Source organism: Macaca nemestrina, chromosome 2 (assembly GCF_043159975.1).
Source record: "Macaca nemestrina isolate mMacNem1 chromosome 2, mMacNem.hap1, whole genome shotgun sequence".
NCBI classification, from domain to species: domain Eukaryota; kingdom Metazoa; phylum Chordata; class Mammalia; order Primates; family Cercopithecidae; genus Macaca; species Macaca nemestrina.
In genome coordinates, this window is record NC_092126.1 from 182,412,985 (window position 1) to 182,428,494 (window position 15,510).

The 15,510-nt window shown below is 37.2% G+C and overlaps 1 protein-coding gene across 1 annotated transcript in view; it reads left to right on the forward strand.

The window, feature by feature from the left end:
- LOC105477490 (interphotoreceptor matrix proteoglycan 2) overlaps positions 1-15,510 on the forward strand; it is a 105,327-nt gene that overhangs the window by 54,214 nt on the left and 35,603 nt on the right. Inside the window, exons 8-9 of the mRNA XM_011734040.3 lie at positions 3,807-3,865; positions 5,873-5,893. Coding sequence (XP_011732342.2) covers positions 3,807-3,865; positions 5,873-5,893 — 80 coding nt within the window. The remainder of the gene's footprint in view (positions 1-3,806; positions 3,866-5,872; positions 5,894-15,510) is intronic.

The following is a 15,510-nucleotide window of genomic DNA, read 5'->3' on the forward strand; positions in this document are numbered from 1 at the left end:
TGCCATCTGCTAAAAAATAAATGCAATTTCCAACTTTTGCTGCACAGCCAAGGAAGAATGTGTCCTGTGGCATAGTTTTGACTTGAAAATATTTGGAGAAATAAGCTTCTCTAAGAAATTACACATACTGTATTGTTTTTCTTAAGGGAACATTACATTTAATGTCTTTTAATTTCATCTTTAGTATTTTTTAGTTGAAAATTTTTGAATAGTTAACACATACCTGGTACAAAGTTTGGAGGCATAAAAGGCCATCCAGTGAAAAATAAATATTTCTCCTATCCTTAGTTGGAGGTATTTTTAAAAAGGGATTTCTTTAAAGAATTGTGGATTAGACCATCCCATAACTTCACTTTCTGGAAAAATTCTATATAGGACTTAAACTCAAGATTTTTTCCGTCAGAAATGACCCATGGTCCCCATCTAGTTTGCCTTTGCTTTTGTGCAGTAAGACATTGAATGCTCATCTATCCCTGTCTGTCAGATGACAGGGCACATCATTCCTTACTGTTTATTTTTTCCCATTCCTTCTTGACGGGGTTCTCCTTAGCCAAGTTTATCAATTCCATTACCTTAATTTTCTTCCCCAGATACTATGTCCAGATGGGAAATAAAAATGTGCATCTCTCAGCCAAAGCATTATTGTAGCCATCAGACGTGGGAAGGGGAGGCCAGACAATTCATTTTCCTAGTGGTGTGGCCAACTTGCAAGGCTGCATGGTATGTGGAAGAAATGTCAGCCAGGCCAGTGGCCACCTGGCATCAAAGAGTGTCTTGGGCTGGCCGTCTGGTTTTCTCTGTCCTTTATTAAGGAACTTTTGATATAGCTTAGTGTTTGGGTACACAATTGCATGGAATGACTGCAGATTTAGAGAAGTCCAATAACACTCTGAAAAATGTCTCCATCAGGGACTTTATGAGGCAGGTAGCTATTGAGTTGAGGTGATTAGAGGGTGTTGAAGGTTCTGAACCTCCATGGAACACCTCCTTCTCTGGCCTATCTCTGTACTCCCTGTCCCCTTACCTGGAATGAAATGCCTATCAACAGTCACTTTGCATGAAACAGCAGAGGCAGGGGATCATGTCTCAAACTGAAGGGGATCCTCCAGCTCCCTCCCTTTAGGACACCATCACACAGATTTTTCCTGCAGCTTCTCTGGGTATTACTGGAAGACACACAGGGAGAAAGAAAGCCTGCTTGGAGGGGATGAGGTTTAGGAGCTATTAGTCTTTGTGTGTGTGTGTGTGTGTGTCTCTCTCTCTCTGTGTGTAAAGGATAAGAAGTGGGGGCATAATAGATTTGGGACAACACGAAGTACAACATCAGAGAGGGGAAGGTCACTGTGATGGGCCTGGGAGTGTTGGTGCCTGAGTGCAGTGCCAGTGTCAGTGTGATCCTCACATAGTGCCTTGTGCTCCACAGGTGATTTTCTATTTGTTTGCTCACAGCAGCCATGTAGGCAAGCATCTCCGCTTTACAGATGAGGCTCAGGAGGCCAAACAACTTGTTCATTGTCATGTAGTCTCTCTAGGAACAGAAATGAAAATCAGGTCTCCTACTGCCTTTCAAAGTACTCCTTCTTCTTCTACAGAGTCCCCTTCCTTTTAATTCAAGGGAGAAGTTATAGTGAACCTTAGTTTTCCCAGTCCTGGTCCCAATTCTCAAGCACATTCATCATGAGGCAGGGGAAAGAGGAAGGGGCAATGTAATGCAATGGGAAAAATATGGGCTTCGGTGTTAGAGAGATCTGGGATTGAATACATTCTGATTCAGTCACTCACCAAATGTGTGATCTTGGCCAAGTTAGTTAATATCTTATAATCTCCATTTTCTCATCCATAAAACAGGAATAATGTATTATCTCTTGGGATCATCGCAGAGATTTGAAGTAAAGCAAAGCACCAGACATATTGCAGTCCTTGATACATTTTACTCACTATTAATATCGATGTTGAAGTCGAATGACTTCTTGCAACTGGATACCTATACATGTTTAGACTCCAGAGCTGGCAAAGCCTATGCTAAGATGGGATTAGTAGTAATGCTAACATACAGTTGTACAGCATTTTTCAGTTAATGGAGTGCTTTTAGGTACATTTCTTTTAATCTTAAAATCAATATGGTAGGTGGGCAGGGAAGTCTTAGTTCTGAAAAAAGAAGGCCTGTGCATGGCCACTCTGCCAGCAGAAACAGAGCTGAGACTAACCCTCAGCCTTCTGATTTCTAGTCCTATGTCTTCTACCCCTCCCCACCACCCTACAAGAATTATAACAGTTTTTTATTTCCTTTCAGAGAGTAAAACAGGGCATATTACTATGGCCAAAGAGTTTCATTCTTTGGCTTTGGATTCTTTATTCTTACGGCATAAAGATCTTCAGTGAATCATGATTTTAAAAAAATCCCACTCTCCTCATATGAGGACTTGGTTAAAAGCAGATGCCCAGAGATGTTGCCAAAGTCCATTAATTTATTTCCTTTGTTCTGATGTTGGCCCCATAGTGACCCATCTGCTGAGGTTGTCATCTTCTGAAATGTTACAGATTAAATGTTTATTTTTGTTAAAATATGCATTTATGCCTAACTTTATTATTATTATTATTATTATTATTATTATTGAGAGAGAATATGTCACCCAGGCTGGAGTACAGTGGTGTGATCTCGGCTCACTGCAACCTCTGCCTCTCGGGTTCACACCATTCTCCTGCCTCAGCCTCCTGAGTAGCTGGGACTACAGGTGCCCGCCATGATGCCTGGCTAATTTTTTGTATTTTTAGTAGAGATGGGGTTTTACCGTATTAGCCAGGATGGTCTCGATCTCCTGACCTTGTGATCCACCCGCCTCAACCTGATTATTTTTACGTCTTTAGTCCAATCTAGCATACCATTTTCCACCTCCAGTCACTAAGCTCATTTGGAGTTACATGGCTAGATTTTAAAGACTCAGTAATAAAACTGGCTCCTGCAGATGTGATGCTCATGAATCGGTCTTTGGACCAACGGAGTTACCTGACCACAAAGCCTCTCATCTGAGTGTTGAGTGTGTTTGTGGTTCTCTTTCATTGTAGGAGCAGGAAACAGATGCCACCAGCCACATTCACACTTATAGAAAACAAACACTGTTTGTCAGTGTGTGTGCTGTGGCCAGATTTCAAATCCAAACAATAACATTTAAAAATGCTATTACAGGCCTGTAATCCTAGCATTTTGGGAGGCTGAGGCAGGTGGATCACCTGAGGTCAGGAATTCGAGACCAGCCTGGCCAACATGGTGAAACTCTGTCTCTAGTAAAAATACAAAAATTAGCCGGGCATGGAGGTGCACGCCTGTAATTTTAGCTGTTCAGGAGGCTGAGGCAGGACAATTGCTTGAACCTGGGAGGTGGAGGTTGCAGTGAGCTGAGATCGCACCACTGCACTCCAGCCTGGGCAGCAGAGTGAAACTCTATCTCAAGAGAAAAAAAAAAAAAAAGCTATTACAGCTTCTTTTGAAACAATTTTTTTTTTCACATTTCTTCACGTAAGGGAAAAACAGTGCTTTGCCAACAAGGAGCATGCTTTTTAATAATTTGGAAAAAATTAATATTAAAGCACATTAAAACCTTAAAAGACAAAATGAAAAAGAAAAATGTGGCAGTGTTTAGGTAAAATTTTTTCTTTCACTTTCTGACCTGGGTATGCCTAGGTAAGTGTATAAGTGTCTAATAGTTGTGAACAGTGCACTTCTTATTCTAGTCTTAAAAGCATTATTTTCTATATATTTTTCCATATTTCTACATAGTTATCATTTTTATTTGTATTTTTAACAGGTTGAAAATGCATTTACTGGGTTACCAGGCTACAAGGAAATTCGTGTACTTGAATTTAGGTAAATAGACTTGTTCTAAATATGCACATGTTCAGTAGCATTCTTTATTCTGAATGGAATGTCCATTATATTTATCATATATATTCTAACAATAAATGATTTGAATGCTGTAACTTAATGCTATTTCTGGTAAATTAGTATTCTTGATGTTAGTTTTTCAGGTGAGGAAATTGATTTAGAAAAAGACCAAATAATAACTCAAAGAGATATATTAGGTCTAAAGTTGGCTAGGTTAAGAATTCAGGGATTCATGTCCCCCGCTTGCTGCCTACAAGTTACGTAGGTCTTACTTGGCACTGATAGGAGCCTGAAGGCAGACGAGATGTGGCCCCAGTGTTTTCCTAAAGCTTGTCAGTGTGGTGATTTTGACATCTTGGTATGAGGCCACTCTGGAAGGGATGTATTAGTCCTTGTTTTAAACATAGCAGATCTGAGTAAACCAGACACCTCTTTTAAAGACATTTATTCCCTGCTTAAGACCCACAGTATAATACTTGTGAACATTTACTGAGTGAATACTTTACTGAGTGAATATTTTATATTGAGTATACCACATTGCTGAGCTCACTTAATCTTCAACCCTCTCAGGATAGATATTATTAATACTCATTTTTAAGAGGAGGAAACAGGTTTAAAGGGATGAAATATTAACCCAAAGCCAAGAGTTTGTAAACTGGGGTGGAGGAGGAATTTTGAAACAAAGCAGCTGACTTTATAGCTTTTCTTGCTCTGAACCTTCATGCTAGACTCAATGCCATGATTTAGGTGATGCTCTAGCCCAAGTTTAGATGTTATCCATCTCAACTTTGGCTTGTTCTTGACAAAACTTCTGAGTTTACCAGAAATAACAGCAAGCACTTATATAGCATTTACAGTGTGCCAGGCTTTATATATATATGTGTATTTACACACACACTATTTAATTCCAACATCAATGCTATGAGATAGTTACGATGCTCATATTTTCCAATAAGGAAACCAGAGCACAGGGAATTTAAATAATTTTCCCAGTGTTGTTTAGCTAGTTAGTGATGCAGGCTTAGTGGAAAGAGGCCAAATATTTAAAGTTGACCTACTTACCTAGTCTCATATCATGACCAGTAGCCCCCGTTCAACTTTAGCAGTTTTCAAACAGGATGCTGCCTCCAGTTGTAAGCTCAGATGAGAACCTGAGAATGTGAGGCCTTTGAAGGCCTCCCTTATTTGGCAGCACATGAAGGGCAACACAGTCGTTGGAGCCAACTTGCCTGGCTTCAAATCCTGCCTTTGCACTTCTGGCTGGATGCTTTTGGGTGTATTTCCAGGATTTAACTTCTCATTTGTATAAAAAAGACAGTTTACCTTAATCCTGCTTTATTAAAAAAATACTTTTGAAATACCATCAGCAAATTATTTAGCGTCTTTGTTCCATGGTTCTACACCTATATTATGAGGATACTAATAAATCTTAATGAAGATTAAATCAACTAAGTTTTGTATAATGCTTAGCACAGTTCCTGGCACATGGAAAGTTCTATTTAAGCATCTGCTACATAAAATAATAAATATTAAAGTTTGTGCAGTATCCTGTGGATTAGTCGGTCCTGACTTTACCTAAACCCTTACTACTTTACAGTGTACCATCTGATTTTAATACTACATAACATGTTGTATCCCAAAAAAGAAGGTTCCCAATTTTGTTAAAGCCAACAACTGGAGTTCTCTGCTGATTTACTGAAAAAAGTTTCTTGATGAAGAAATAACCATATGTGAATTGTTTTAAAGTATTTTTAAAATTTAGAAGAAAGTAAAGACCATGTCTTTAAAATAGAATGCTTTTTTCACCTTTGCTCACTTTCTTCAATCTATAGGAATTTGTCAGTATCTGATACTATGCAAGCATTTTTATTTAAGGTGGTATTTCAAAGAAATTCAGAGGAAATACACAAAGAACTTGTACTTTGATGAATGATGTGACAATAATACCTGTCTCAAACTCTGTTTAATATTTTCAATTTTTATTTTCAGGTCCCCCAAGGAAAATGACAGGTACTTTTTGGCACTTTCTCTAATGTCCATTGAATTGGGAGATAGGTTAGTAAATATGGCAGGCCGTAGGTCCAGGGGAGCATAACTCAAATCTTACATCACTTCCAATATCACTGTCTGACTTTTTCAGATCAGGGTTTGTCAAACTTTTCTATTAAGAGTCAGGTAGCAAATAATTTAAACTTTGCAGGCTCTAAAGTCTCTGTTGCAACTACTCAATTCTGCCACTATCAGGTAAAAGTAGACATGGACAATATGTTGTAAGTTAATGAGGTTTGCTGTGTTTCACTTTATTTATGGACACTGAATTTTATATAATTTTCACATGTCACAAAATATTGCTCTTTTTTTGGTTTTTTCAACGATTAAAAAATGTAAAATTCATTAACTCATGGGTAGTAGGCTGGATTTAGCTCACAGGCTGTTTAACTTTATGTTCCTGGCTTATTTCACTTAACATAACGTCCTCCAGTCCATCCGTGTTGCTGTGAATCACAGGATTTCCTCCTTTTCATGGCTAAATAGTATTCCATTGTGTATGTGTAACTGAGGGGAGGCTTGGCTGCTCACTGCTTGCAAAGCCGGTAACAAGGACGATGTGCAGTGAAAGGAAAGTGACTTTATTTCCAAAGCTAGCAGTGGGGGAAGCGGCCAGCTTAACCTCCAGAAATGATTCAAACTTCAGGCTGGGAAGAGGGGATTGAAAAAGGAAATTGGCAATGGGAGGCATGCAGGAGGGGTGCTGGGTACAAGGTCTGCATGTCTTGTTCCAGTGGCTATCTCGAGCCATGGTCCACCAGGAGCGCAGCTGGCGTCATCTCAACAATGGCTGGGTTGTTGACTGTCTTGAGATAATCTCTGGAATTTTGCAGCTGCGTCTCCATGCTTGGTCTGTCTCAAGATTAGCCCCTGGAACTTCTAAGTAAGCATGTAATTAGATATAAGCATGCAGTTAAATAAACGTGCATGGGGTAAGGGAGTACATGGTGGGAGATGGTAGGAGGGAGTGAAGTTTCAGAGTATGTTTCAGGGCTGTATTTTAAAACTAAGGGGGAAAAGGCTCCTACAGTTTTTTTCAAGGTTACAACTTGAGACTGGGAAGAAAGGAGAAGAGAAAAAATGTTTTAAAATGCATTTGGGGCCGGGCAGGGTGGCTCACACCGGTAATGTGGCTAACACGGTGAAACCCCATCTCTACTAAAAAAAGATGCAAAAAATTAGCCGGGAGCGGTGGTGGGCGCCTGTGGTCCCCCTTGCTCCGGAGGCTGAGGCAGGAGAATGGCGTGAACCCAGGAGGCGGAGCTTGCAGTGAGCCGAGATCGCGCCACGGCACTCCAGCCTGGGCGGCACTGCAAGACTCGTCTCAAAAAAAAAAAAAAAAAAAAAAAAAAAAAAGAGTTTGGAAGCTAAACTACTTGGTTGCTTATGTATACCACATTTTCTTAATTCATTCATCTGTTGTTGGACAGCCAGGTTGACCCCGTATCTTGGCTGTTGTGAGTAGTGCTGAAATAAATAAACATGGGTGTGTGGATATCTCTTTGATATACTAATTTCCTTCGTTTTGAATAAATGCCCAGTAGTGGGATTGCTGGATCATATGGTAGTTCCATTTGTAGTTTTTTGAGGAACTTCTATATTGTTTTCTACCGTGGCTATACAAGTTTACCTTCCCGCCAGAAGTATGTAAGAATCACCTTTCTCTGGATCCTCACTAGCATTTGCTATTTTTTGTCTTTTTGATAATAGGTATCCTAACTGGCATTAGATGATACTTCATTTTGGTTTTGATTTGCATATCCCTGTTGATGAACATGTTGAACATTTTAAAATATATTTTTTGGCCATTTCTATGTTTTCTTTTGAGAAATGTCGATTCGGATCATTTGCACATTTTTAAATTGGATTATTATTTTGCTGTGGAGATATTTGAGTTTCTTCTGTATTCTGGATATTGATCCCATGTCAGATAAATAGTTTGCAAATATTTTCTTTCATTCTGCAGGTTACCTTTTTACTCTGTTGATTGTTTCCTTTGCTGTGCACAAGCTTTTTAGTTTAATATGATTCCATTTGTTTATTTTTGTTTTTGTTGCCTATACCTCTGAGGTCTTATTCATAAAATCTTTTTCAAGACCAAGGTCCTGAAGTGTTTTCCCAATGTTTTCTTCTAGTATTTGATAGTTTTTCAAGTCTGACATTTAGGTCTTTGATCCATTTTGAGTGGATTTTTTGTATAGAGTGAGAGCTGAGGGGTCTAGTTTCATTCTTCTGCATATGGATATCCAGTTTTCCCAGCACCATTAATTGAAGAGAGTGTCCTTCCTGCAGTATATGTTCTTGACACTTTTGCCAAAAATCAATTGGTTGTATATATGGATTGATTTCTGGATTCTCTATGCTGTTCCATTGATCTGTGTGTCTGTTTTTATTGCTAGTACCAGGCTGTTTTGATGACTACAACTTTGTACTTTATTTGAAGTCTAGTAGTATGATACATACCTTCAGCTTTGTTATTTTTTCTCAGGATTGCTTTGGCTATTTGGGGTCTTTTGTGGTTCCATACCAATTTTAAGACTTTCTTTTCTATTTCTGTGAAGAATGTCATTGGCATTTTGATAAGGATTGCTTCACATCTGTAGATTGCTTTGAGTAGTATGGTCACTGTAACAATTTTAATTCTTCTGATGCAGGAGAATGGGATGTTTTCCCATTTTTTTGTATCCCTTTTAATTTCTTTCATCAGTGTTTTGTAGTTTTTCTTGCAGAGGTCTTTTACCTGCTTGGTTAAATTTATTTTTACATATTTTATTTTTCTTGTAGCTATTGTAAATGGGATTGCCTTTTTTTTTTTTTTTTTTTTTCTCAGCTAAATTGTTACTTGTGTATAGAAATGCCACGGGATTTTTGTAAGTTGATTTTGTATCCTGCAACCTTACTAAATTCATTCATCAAATCTAGGAGTTTTTTAAATGGAGTCTTTGGGTTTTTCTCAGTGTAAGACCACATGATCAGCAAACAGGGATAATTTGACTTCCTCTTTTCCAACTTGTATGCCTTTTATTTATTTCTTTTGCTTGATTGCTCTGGATAGGACTTCTGGTATTATGTCGAACAGCAGTGGTAAAAGTGGGCATTCTTGCCTTGTTCCAGTTCTTAGAGGAAATGCTTCCAACTTTTCCCCATACAGTATGATGTTAGCTGTGGCATTGTCATATGTGGACTTTATTGTATTGAGGTGCTTTTCCTCTACTTAATTTTTTGAGGGTTTTAATCATGAAGGCATGCTGAATTTTATTAAATAGTTTTTCTGTATCATTATGATGATCATATGGTTTTTATCCTTCATTCTGCTGATGTGATGTTTCATCCTTATTGATTTGCGTATGTTGAACAATCCTTGCATTCCTGGGCTAAATCCTACTTGGTCATGGTGTATTATCTTTTTGAGGGGCTATTGGATTTGATTTGCTAATATTTTGTTGAGGATTTTTGCATCTGTGTTCATCAGGGATTTTGCCTTGTAGTTTTCAATTTTTGTCATGTGCGTGTCTGGTTTTGGAATAATTAAATTTTTCTGCTTTAATTTTGTGGAATAATTTCAGAAGAATTGGTATTCATTCTTCTTTAAAAGTTCAGTAGAATTCAGTGTTGAAGTCATCCAGTCCTGAACTTTTCTTTTTCAGTAGACTTTTTGTTACTGATTTAATCTTGTTACTTGTTGTTGGTCTGCTCAGGTTTTCTGTTTCTTTTTGGTTCAATTTTGGTAGGTTATATGTGTTCAGGAATTTATTTCCACTAGGTTTTCAAATTTATTGGCATATGGTTATTCAGAGTGGTCTGTAATTATCCTTTCCATTTCTGTGGTATTTGATGTGATGTCTGCTTTTTCATTTCTGATTTTATTTGTTTGGGTCCTCTATCTCTCTTTTTTTGAATCTGTAGATTACTTTGAGTAATGGTAGAATGCTATAGACCATTAGTCTAGCTAATGGTTTGCTGATTTTTATCTATTCAAAAAACCAACTGTTTGTTTTGCTACTCTTTTGTATATTTATTTTGGTCTCCATGTCTTTTATTTCTGCTCTGATCTTTATTATTTCTTTCCTGCTACTAATTTTTTGGTTTGGTTTGTTTTTGCCTTTCTAGTTATTTGAGATGCATTGTTAAGTTGTTTATTTGAAATTGTTTTGGTTGTTTGATGTAGACATTTATTGCTATAAACTTGCCTCTTACTACTGCTTTTGCTGTGTCCCACAGGTTTTGGTATGTTGTGTTTCTATTTTCATTTGTTACAAGGAATATTTTGTTTTTATTTTAAATTTCTTCACCCATTGATCATTTAGGAGCATATTGTTTAACTTTCCTTTATTTGTATAGTTTTAAATTTGTCTCTTGTTTTGATTTCTAGTATAATTCCATTGTGGTCAGATAAGATAATTGATATAATTTTGATCAAAAATTTTTTTTGAGACTTGTTCTGTGTCTTAACATATGGTCAGTCATGGAAAATATTCCATGTACTAATAAAAACGGTGTGTATTCTGCAGCTGTGCATCTATTCAGTGAAATGTTCTGTAAATGCCTGTGAGGGCCACTTAGTCTGTGGTGCAGTTTAAATCTGGTGTTCCTTTGTTGATTTTTCTTTCTAGATGATTTGTTCTAGGGAGATAATGGGGTGTTGAAGTCCTCAACTGTTATTATATTGGGGTCTATCTCTCTGTTTAGATCTAATAATAGTTGCTTTATATATCTTGGTGCTCCATTTTGGGCACAGGTATATTTATAATTGTTACATTTTCTTGCTGAATGGATTCCTTTATTATTATATAATGTCCTTCTTTGTCTCTTTTTTCAACTTTTGACTTGAAGTCTGTTTTTTCTAAGCATGGTTACTGCCACTTGCTTTTGGTTTCTGTTTGTGTGAGATATATGCTTTCATCCCTTCACTTTAGATCTTTATGTGTCTTTATAGGTCATGTAAGTTTCTCGTAGGCAGCATATAGTTTGTCTTTTTTTTTTTTTTTTTTTAATCCTTTCAGCCAGTCAATATATTTTAAATGGAGAATTTAACCTATTTAACTTCAAGGTTGTAATTCAGTTGAGAACGTCTGTCATTTTGTTGTTTGTTTTCTAGTTGTTTTGTATATTCTTTGTTCCTTATTTCTTCTCTCATTGTTTATTTTTATGGTTGCTTTGATCCTTTCTTGTAGTGTGGGGATGAGTGCCAGGTGTCTCTAGTCAGCCATATTACTGATGTCACCCACAATTGCTAATCTAGGTACAGTTTTCAAAATTATTCAGCATTGTCAGGAATTAACCAACTGATACAATTTATTTGTAACTTTTGGGTGTATTTATATTCTGAGCTGTGTATAAATGAATGTATAGCACTGAGATAGTCTATAGGATATATAATATGCCATTTCTCTCTCTCTCTTCATAAGCATTTATATGCACATGAAGTTTTTTATTTGCTGTGCACCTCTTTTAAAATGTACTCATTACGTTAATTTAGTAGTATGCATTTGAAGTGAATCAACAACGTATCCATCTGGTATACTCAATTTATATATTTAGCTTCAGGCTTTTTCAATATGTATCTACTTCCTAGAAGAAACTACAAAAGAAGAGATGTCTGAGTTTCTCCAAAATATCCTTATTTTGGTTGACCTTGGTGAAATATGATAGCACTATTTTTAATTTTTAAAATATATATGCATCAACCAACCAATCAGGGCATCTGAGGGGAGAGAATAAGAAAGAGTAAATTTCACCTCCACATGATTGATGTCTTTGGAAATATGTCCTCATTAGTTAATTTAGTAGTATGTATTTGAAGTGAATCAACAATATATCTATCTGGTACACCCAATTTATGTATTTAGCTTCAGGTCTTTTCAATATGTATCTTCTTCCTAGAAGAAGTTATTAAAGAAGAGATATCTGAGTTTCTCCAAAACATCCTTATTTTGGTTGATCTCGATGAAATGTGATAGCACTATTTTTAAATTTTAAAATATATATGCATCAAACAGCCAATCAGGGCATCTGAGGGGAGAGAATAAGAAAGGGTAAATTTCACCTCCACATGATTGATGTCTTTGGAAATAGCTGTCAGACACAGAAACTCTCCTCTGTATAGCGGCTGCCTGAGTCCAGTTCAAAAGATGACAGATGATGATCCAGTGGTGGTTAGTTAACTTGGAGTTGCTAAGTATGGAGAGCCAGCACAGCTTTCTTCAATCAGATACTATTTGATCTGCCAGTATGTATTCTGCTTCTCATGAATTTCCTTGGCCTCTCTGTTTTCTTTTATTCTGTCCGTCATCCTGAGATATCTTTGTACTCCATTACCATGCCAGAACTCAGTCTGTTCTGGGTCACAGTGATGTTCTTGGCCCTCAAAATAGATGGTTTTCTGGTATCTCAAGCACTTATTTGAGTTCTCTTTCCAGGACAAAAACATGGTAACAAATTATAACATCTCTCTGAGGCATTTTATCTTCTTTAATGAACTTATCTGTACTAGACAAGGTAGATTATAATAGAAGTATTATATTTAGATGTCCAATGGAAACATTGGGAGGCAAATAATATTTTGCCAATAAAGAGTAACACCAGTAATCTATTCCAGGCTGCCTGATTTGCATACATTTCTTGATCCAGGAACATTTCTCTTGATCTTTTCCCTATCATTTGAAAAGTCATGCAAGGCACATGGTAGGTTCCCAGTAAATGCCTAACTCTCCTTGTCTGATTTTCTGCATAACCTAAGAACCAACTGAAGTGCTAACTGACATAACCTTTCTTCCGCCCTCTTTTTCTTTTTTTCTTATAGTTTTTTTTTTCATCTTAGAATCATATTTACGCTAGAAGTAAGTTTAATAGGTTGTGCAAAAATCCCAAAAAGAAACCCACCTTTCTGGAGAGGTCGATATGGTCCATCACTCTAAGACTTGGAAGAGCATGCACATCCTTACAGAGCTGGGCTGTGGCCAGGAAACAATGTCTCTAAAATTATTAACCAGAAGATGCAAATATATGAAGCTAATATGAATGTTCTTTAGGGTTAAAAATTGCTCTGTTATATTTAGAGTCTGAAAATGCTTCAGATTAAGTCAGGCATATCATGTACCGTTGTTTAAGTGGCATACATTCAATTGTCTTATCTGCCTACGTTAGGGAACAAAATTGACCATTTGTTTCTTCATTATTTTCACAAGCCTATATTGAACTACTATGAGCCAGGCATTGTGCTAGATGGTGGGGACATAGAGCCAAAAAATAATTGTGCTTATAAAGTTGTTGGGGAGATAGAACATGAGCACCAATCACGTCTTCATGTTAAAAAGAAGTTTCCCTGGGAGATGACAGCTAAGCTGAAGTAAAAAAGAAATAGCCAGGTGAAGAAGGTATCTATATGTGTGTGTACATGTGTATGTGGAAGATATAAGGGCTGGGAGGTAATAAGAGGCATTGCAGAGAGAAGGAAAAGACCAGAAACAGAGCAGGTGCCTATGGTCTGCGAGTCTATCAGAATGACTGAAGGCTCATCAAGAGCAAGGGGGAATATGGTGTGATGAGTTCTGATCAGTAGGTGACCCTCTTATTGTTTGATTCTATCTTGTAACCATCATTTGATATTTTAGCATATTTTACTGTTTTGATTTCTTTATAAATAATATTGGGAATTACCTATGAATCAACATTCTCAGATGTGCAAAATTGAAATACTTTCATTGCTTAGAGGATTGAGGGAAGTTCTAGAGACAAGCAGATGTTTTTACTACTTAGAGCATCAGGGTGTCAAAGTGCTCAGTTATTACTTTTAAGAGCCCTGAACCACTGCATTAGAAGAGGTATCCTATCATATCTGGGAAGAAAACAGTATTGACGTCACTCAGAGTAAGACAGGAACATCAAAGAGGCCCGGCTGCTTGCTTGTATGGCAGGTGGGAGTGTCACCTTTATGGCTTTCCCTGCAGTCCCGGGTGTGTGATCTGTGCTGCGTAGGCCAGGCCAGGTCCAGACCAGAGCTCCCAGGAAGGAGAAGTCTCTTGAGGCCAGTCATGCTTACCAAACCATAAAAGACAATAAAGTCTCTAGGATGCCTATTGATCTATTTAAAAGTGAGAAATATATGTGCCAACAGACCAATCAATTATTATAGCATTGACTGGCTCATGCATTCTTTCCTCATAGGAAAATTTGTAGGGAGTTATAATCAAAAGTTTCTTTTACAAGCTTGAAATCAAAAAGAGAAAGTTGGATGATCTCAGCAGCCAGTATCATCTAGCCATGATAGCTTATTGTAGCCATTTCCAACCTAGGGATCTATTTCCCAAGGAACTCCCAACATACTGGTCAGAAGCTTTCCACTAACTAGTAACATCAATGAGCTGACTAATTTCTTTTTTCCTATACTCTATGATGTCATCCTTATTATGTTGGTACTTTCCTTTAGATCTGTAAATACCTTGATTATGCTGCAGGTTTCTTTTTACATTCAGGCAAGTATATATTTCTGTTCGTCTAGTAGGCACTGGGTACCTCTCTGTGCTAGGCACCAAACTGAGCACTGGGGATAGAAACTCAAGGAGAGACTGAGACACCGTCACTGTGAACAAAATCTTTGCACAAAGCAATGAAGGCTAAAATAAAGAAATATGTGAGGATATATAAGTTCAGAGGAAGAAGCACGTTAGTTTAAATTTTATTCAATTTTTCATTTTTTATTTTTATGCTTTGTTTTGAGACTAGTTTGCTGCTGTGGAATGTCTGAAAGTGGCAAATTGCTTTTACTGCATGTCTGCCTTGAGTGGTTTGTCTCTTGGAAGGTAGTGTTGTCCTTTCCTCTGGAGGGATCTCGGTGTGGCTTGCTGGGTACTTACTGCCTATGATGGATGTGCTGCAGAGACTGGCTGGAAGCCACAGTGATGACTGGTATTGAGCTGTCCTCATAATTACTTTTTTGGGTAATAGTTTAATTAAAGCTACTGAGAGGGTAGCATAGTAGTTCAGAATGTAGGGGCTGGAGTTGGACAGATCTGTGTTGAAATTATGACTCTGCCACATATTACATGTTATGAAATCTAAAGGAAGTCTTTTAACTGCTCTAAGGGCTTGAATATTGTTTCCTTAACAATATTCTGAAGCTAAAATATCTTTCATCAGGTGATTATGAAAATTAAATGAGATAAAGCATGTAAAATACCTGTCACATTATCAGCACTTACAAACTGTTAGCTTTTAGTTAGAGAAATCTGAGTTGGAGTCTAGAGGAGTATTTTTATTTGGTTTAAAATTTTATGTTCTGATGTTATTTCTCCAAAAGACTAGTTAAGAAAATGTCAACACATCAACTCATACTTATTTATTTTCTGTCTTTCTGTCCTGTGTTCCAAGAAGTCTCCTCTTTGTTTGCTTGTGGAAAGGTTGATGGTGAAAAAGCCTAATTCCCAGACAAGTGCTGTTTGTTAGTACTTGTTGAAGTTTTACATAATTCACTAATAAGGGAGTTAGCTTTAAAAAGAGAGAGAGAGAGAGAGAGAGAGAGAGAGAGAGAGAGAGCTTGTTTCTAGAGTATCTGAAAAAGAGAAATTCATATAGTCAAT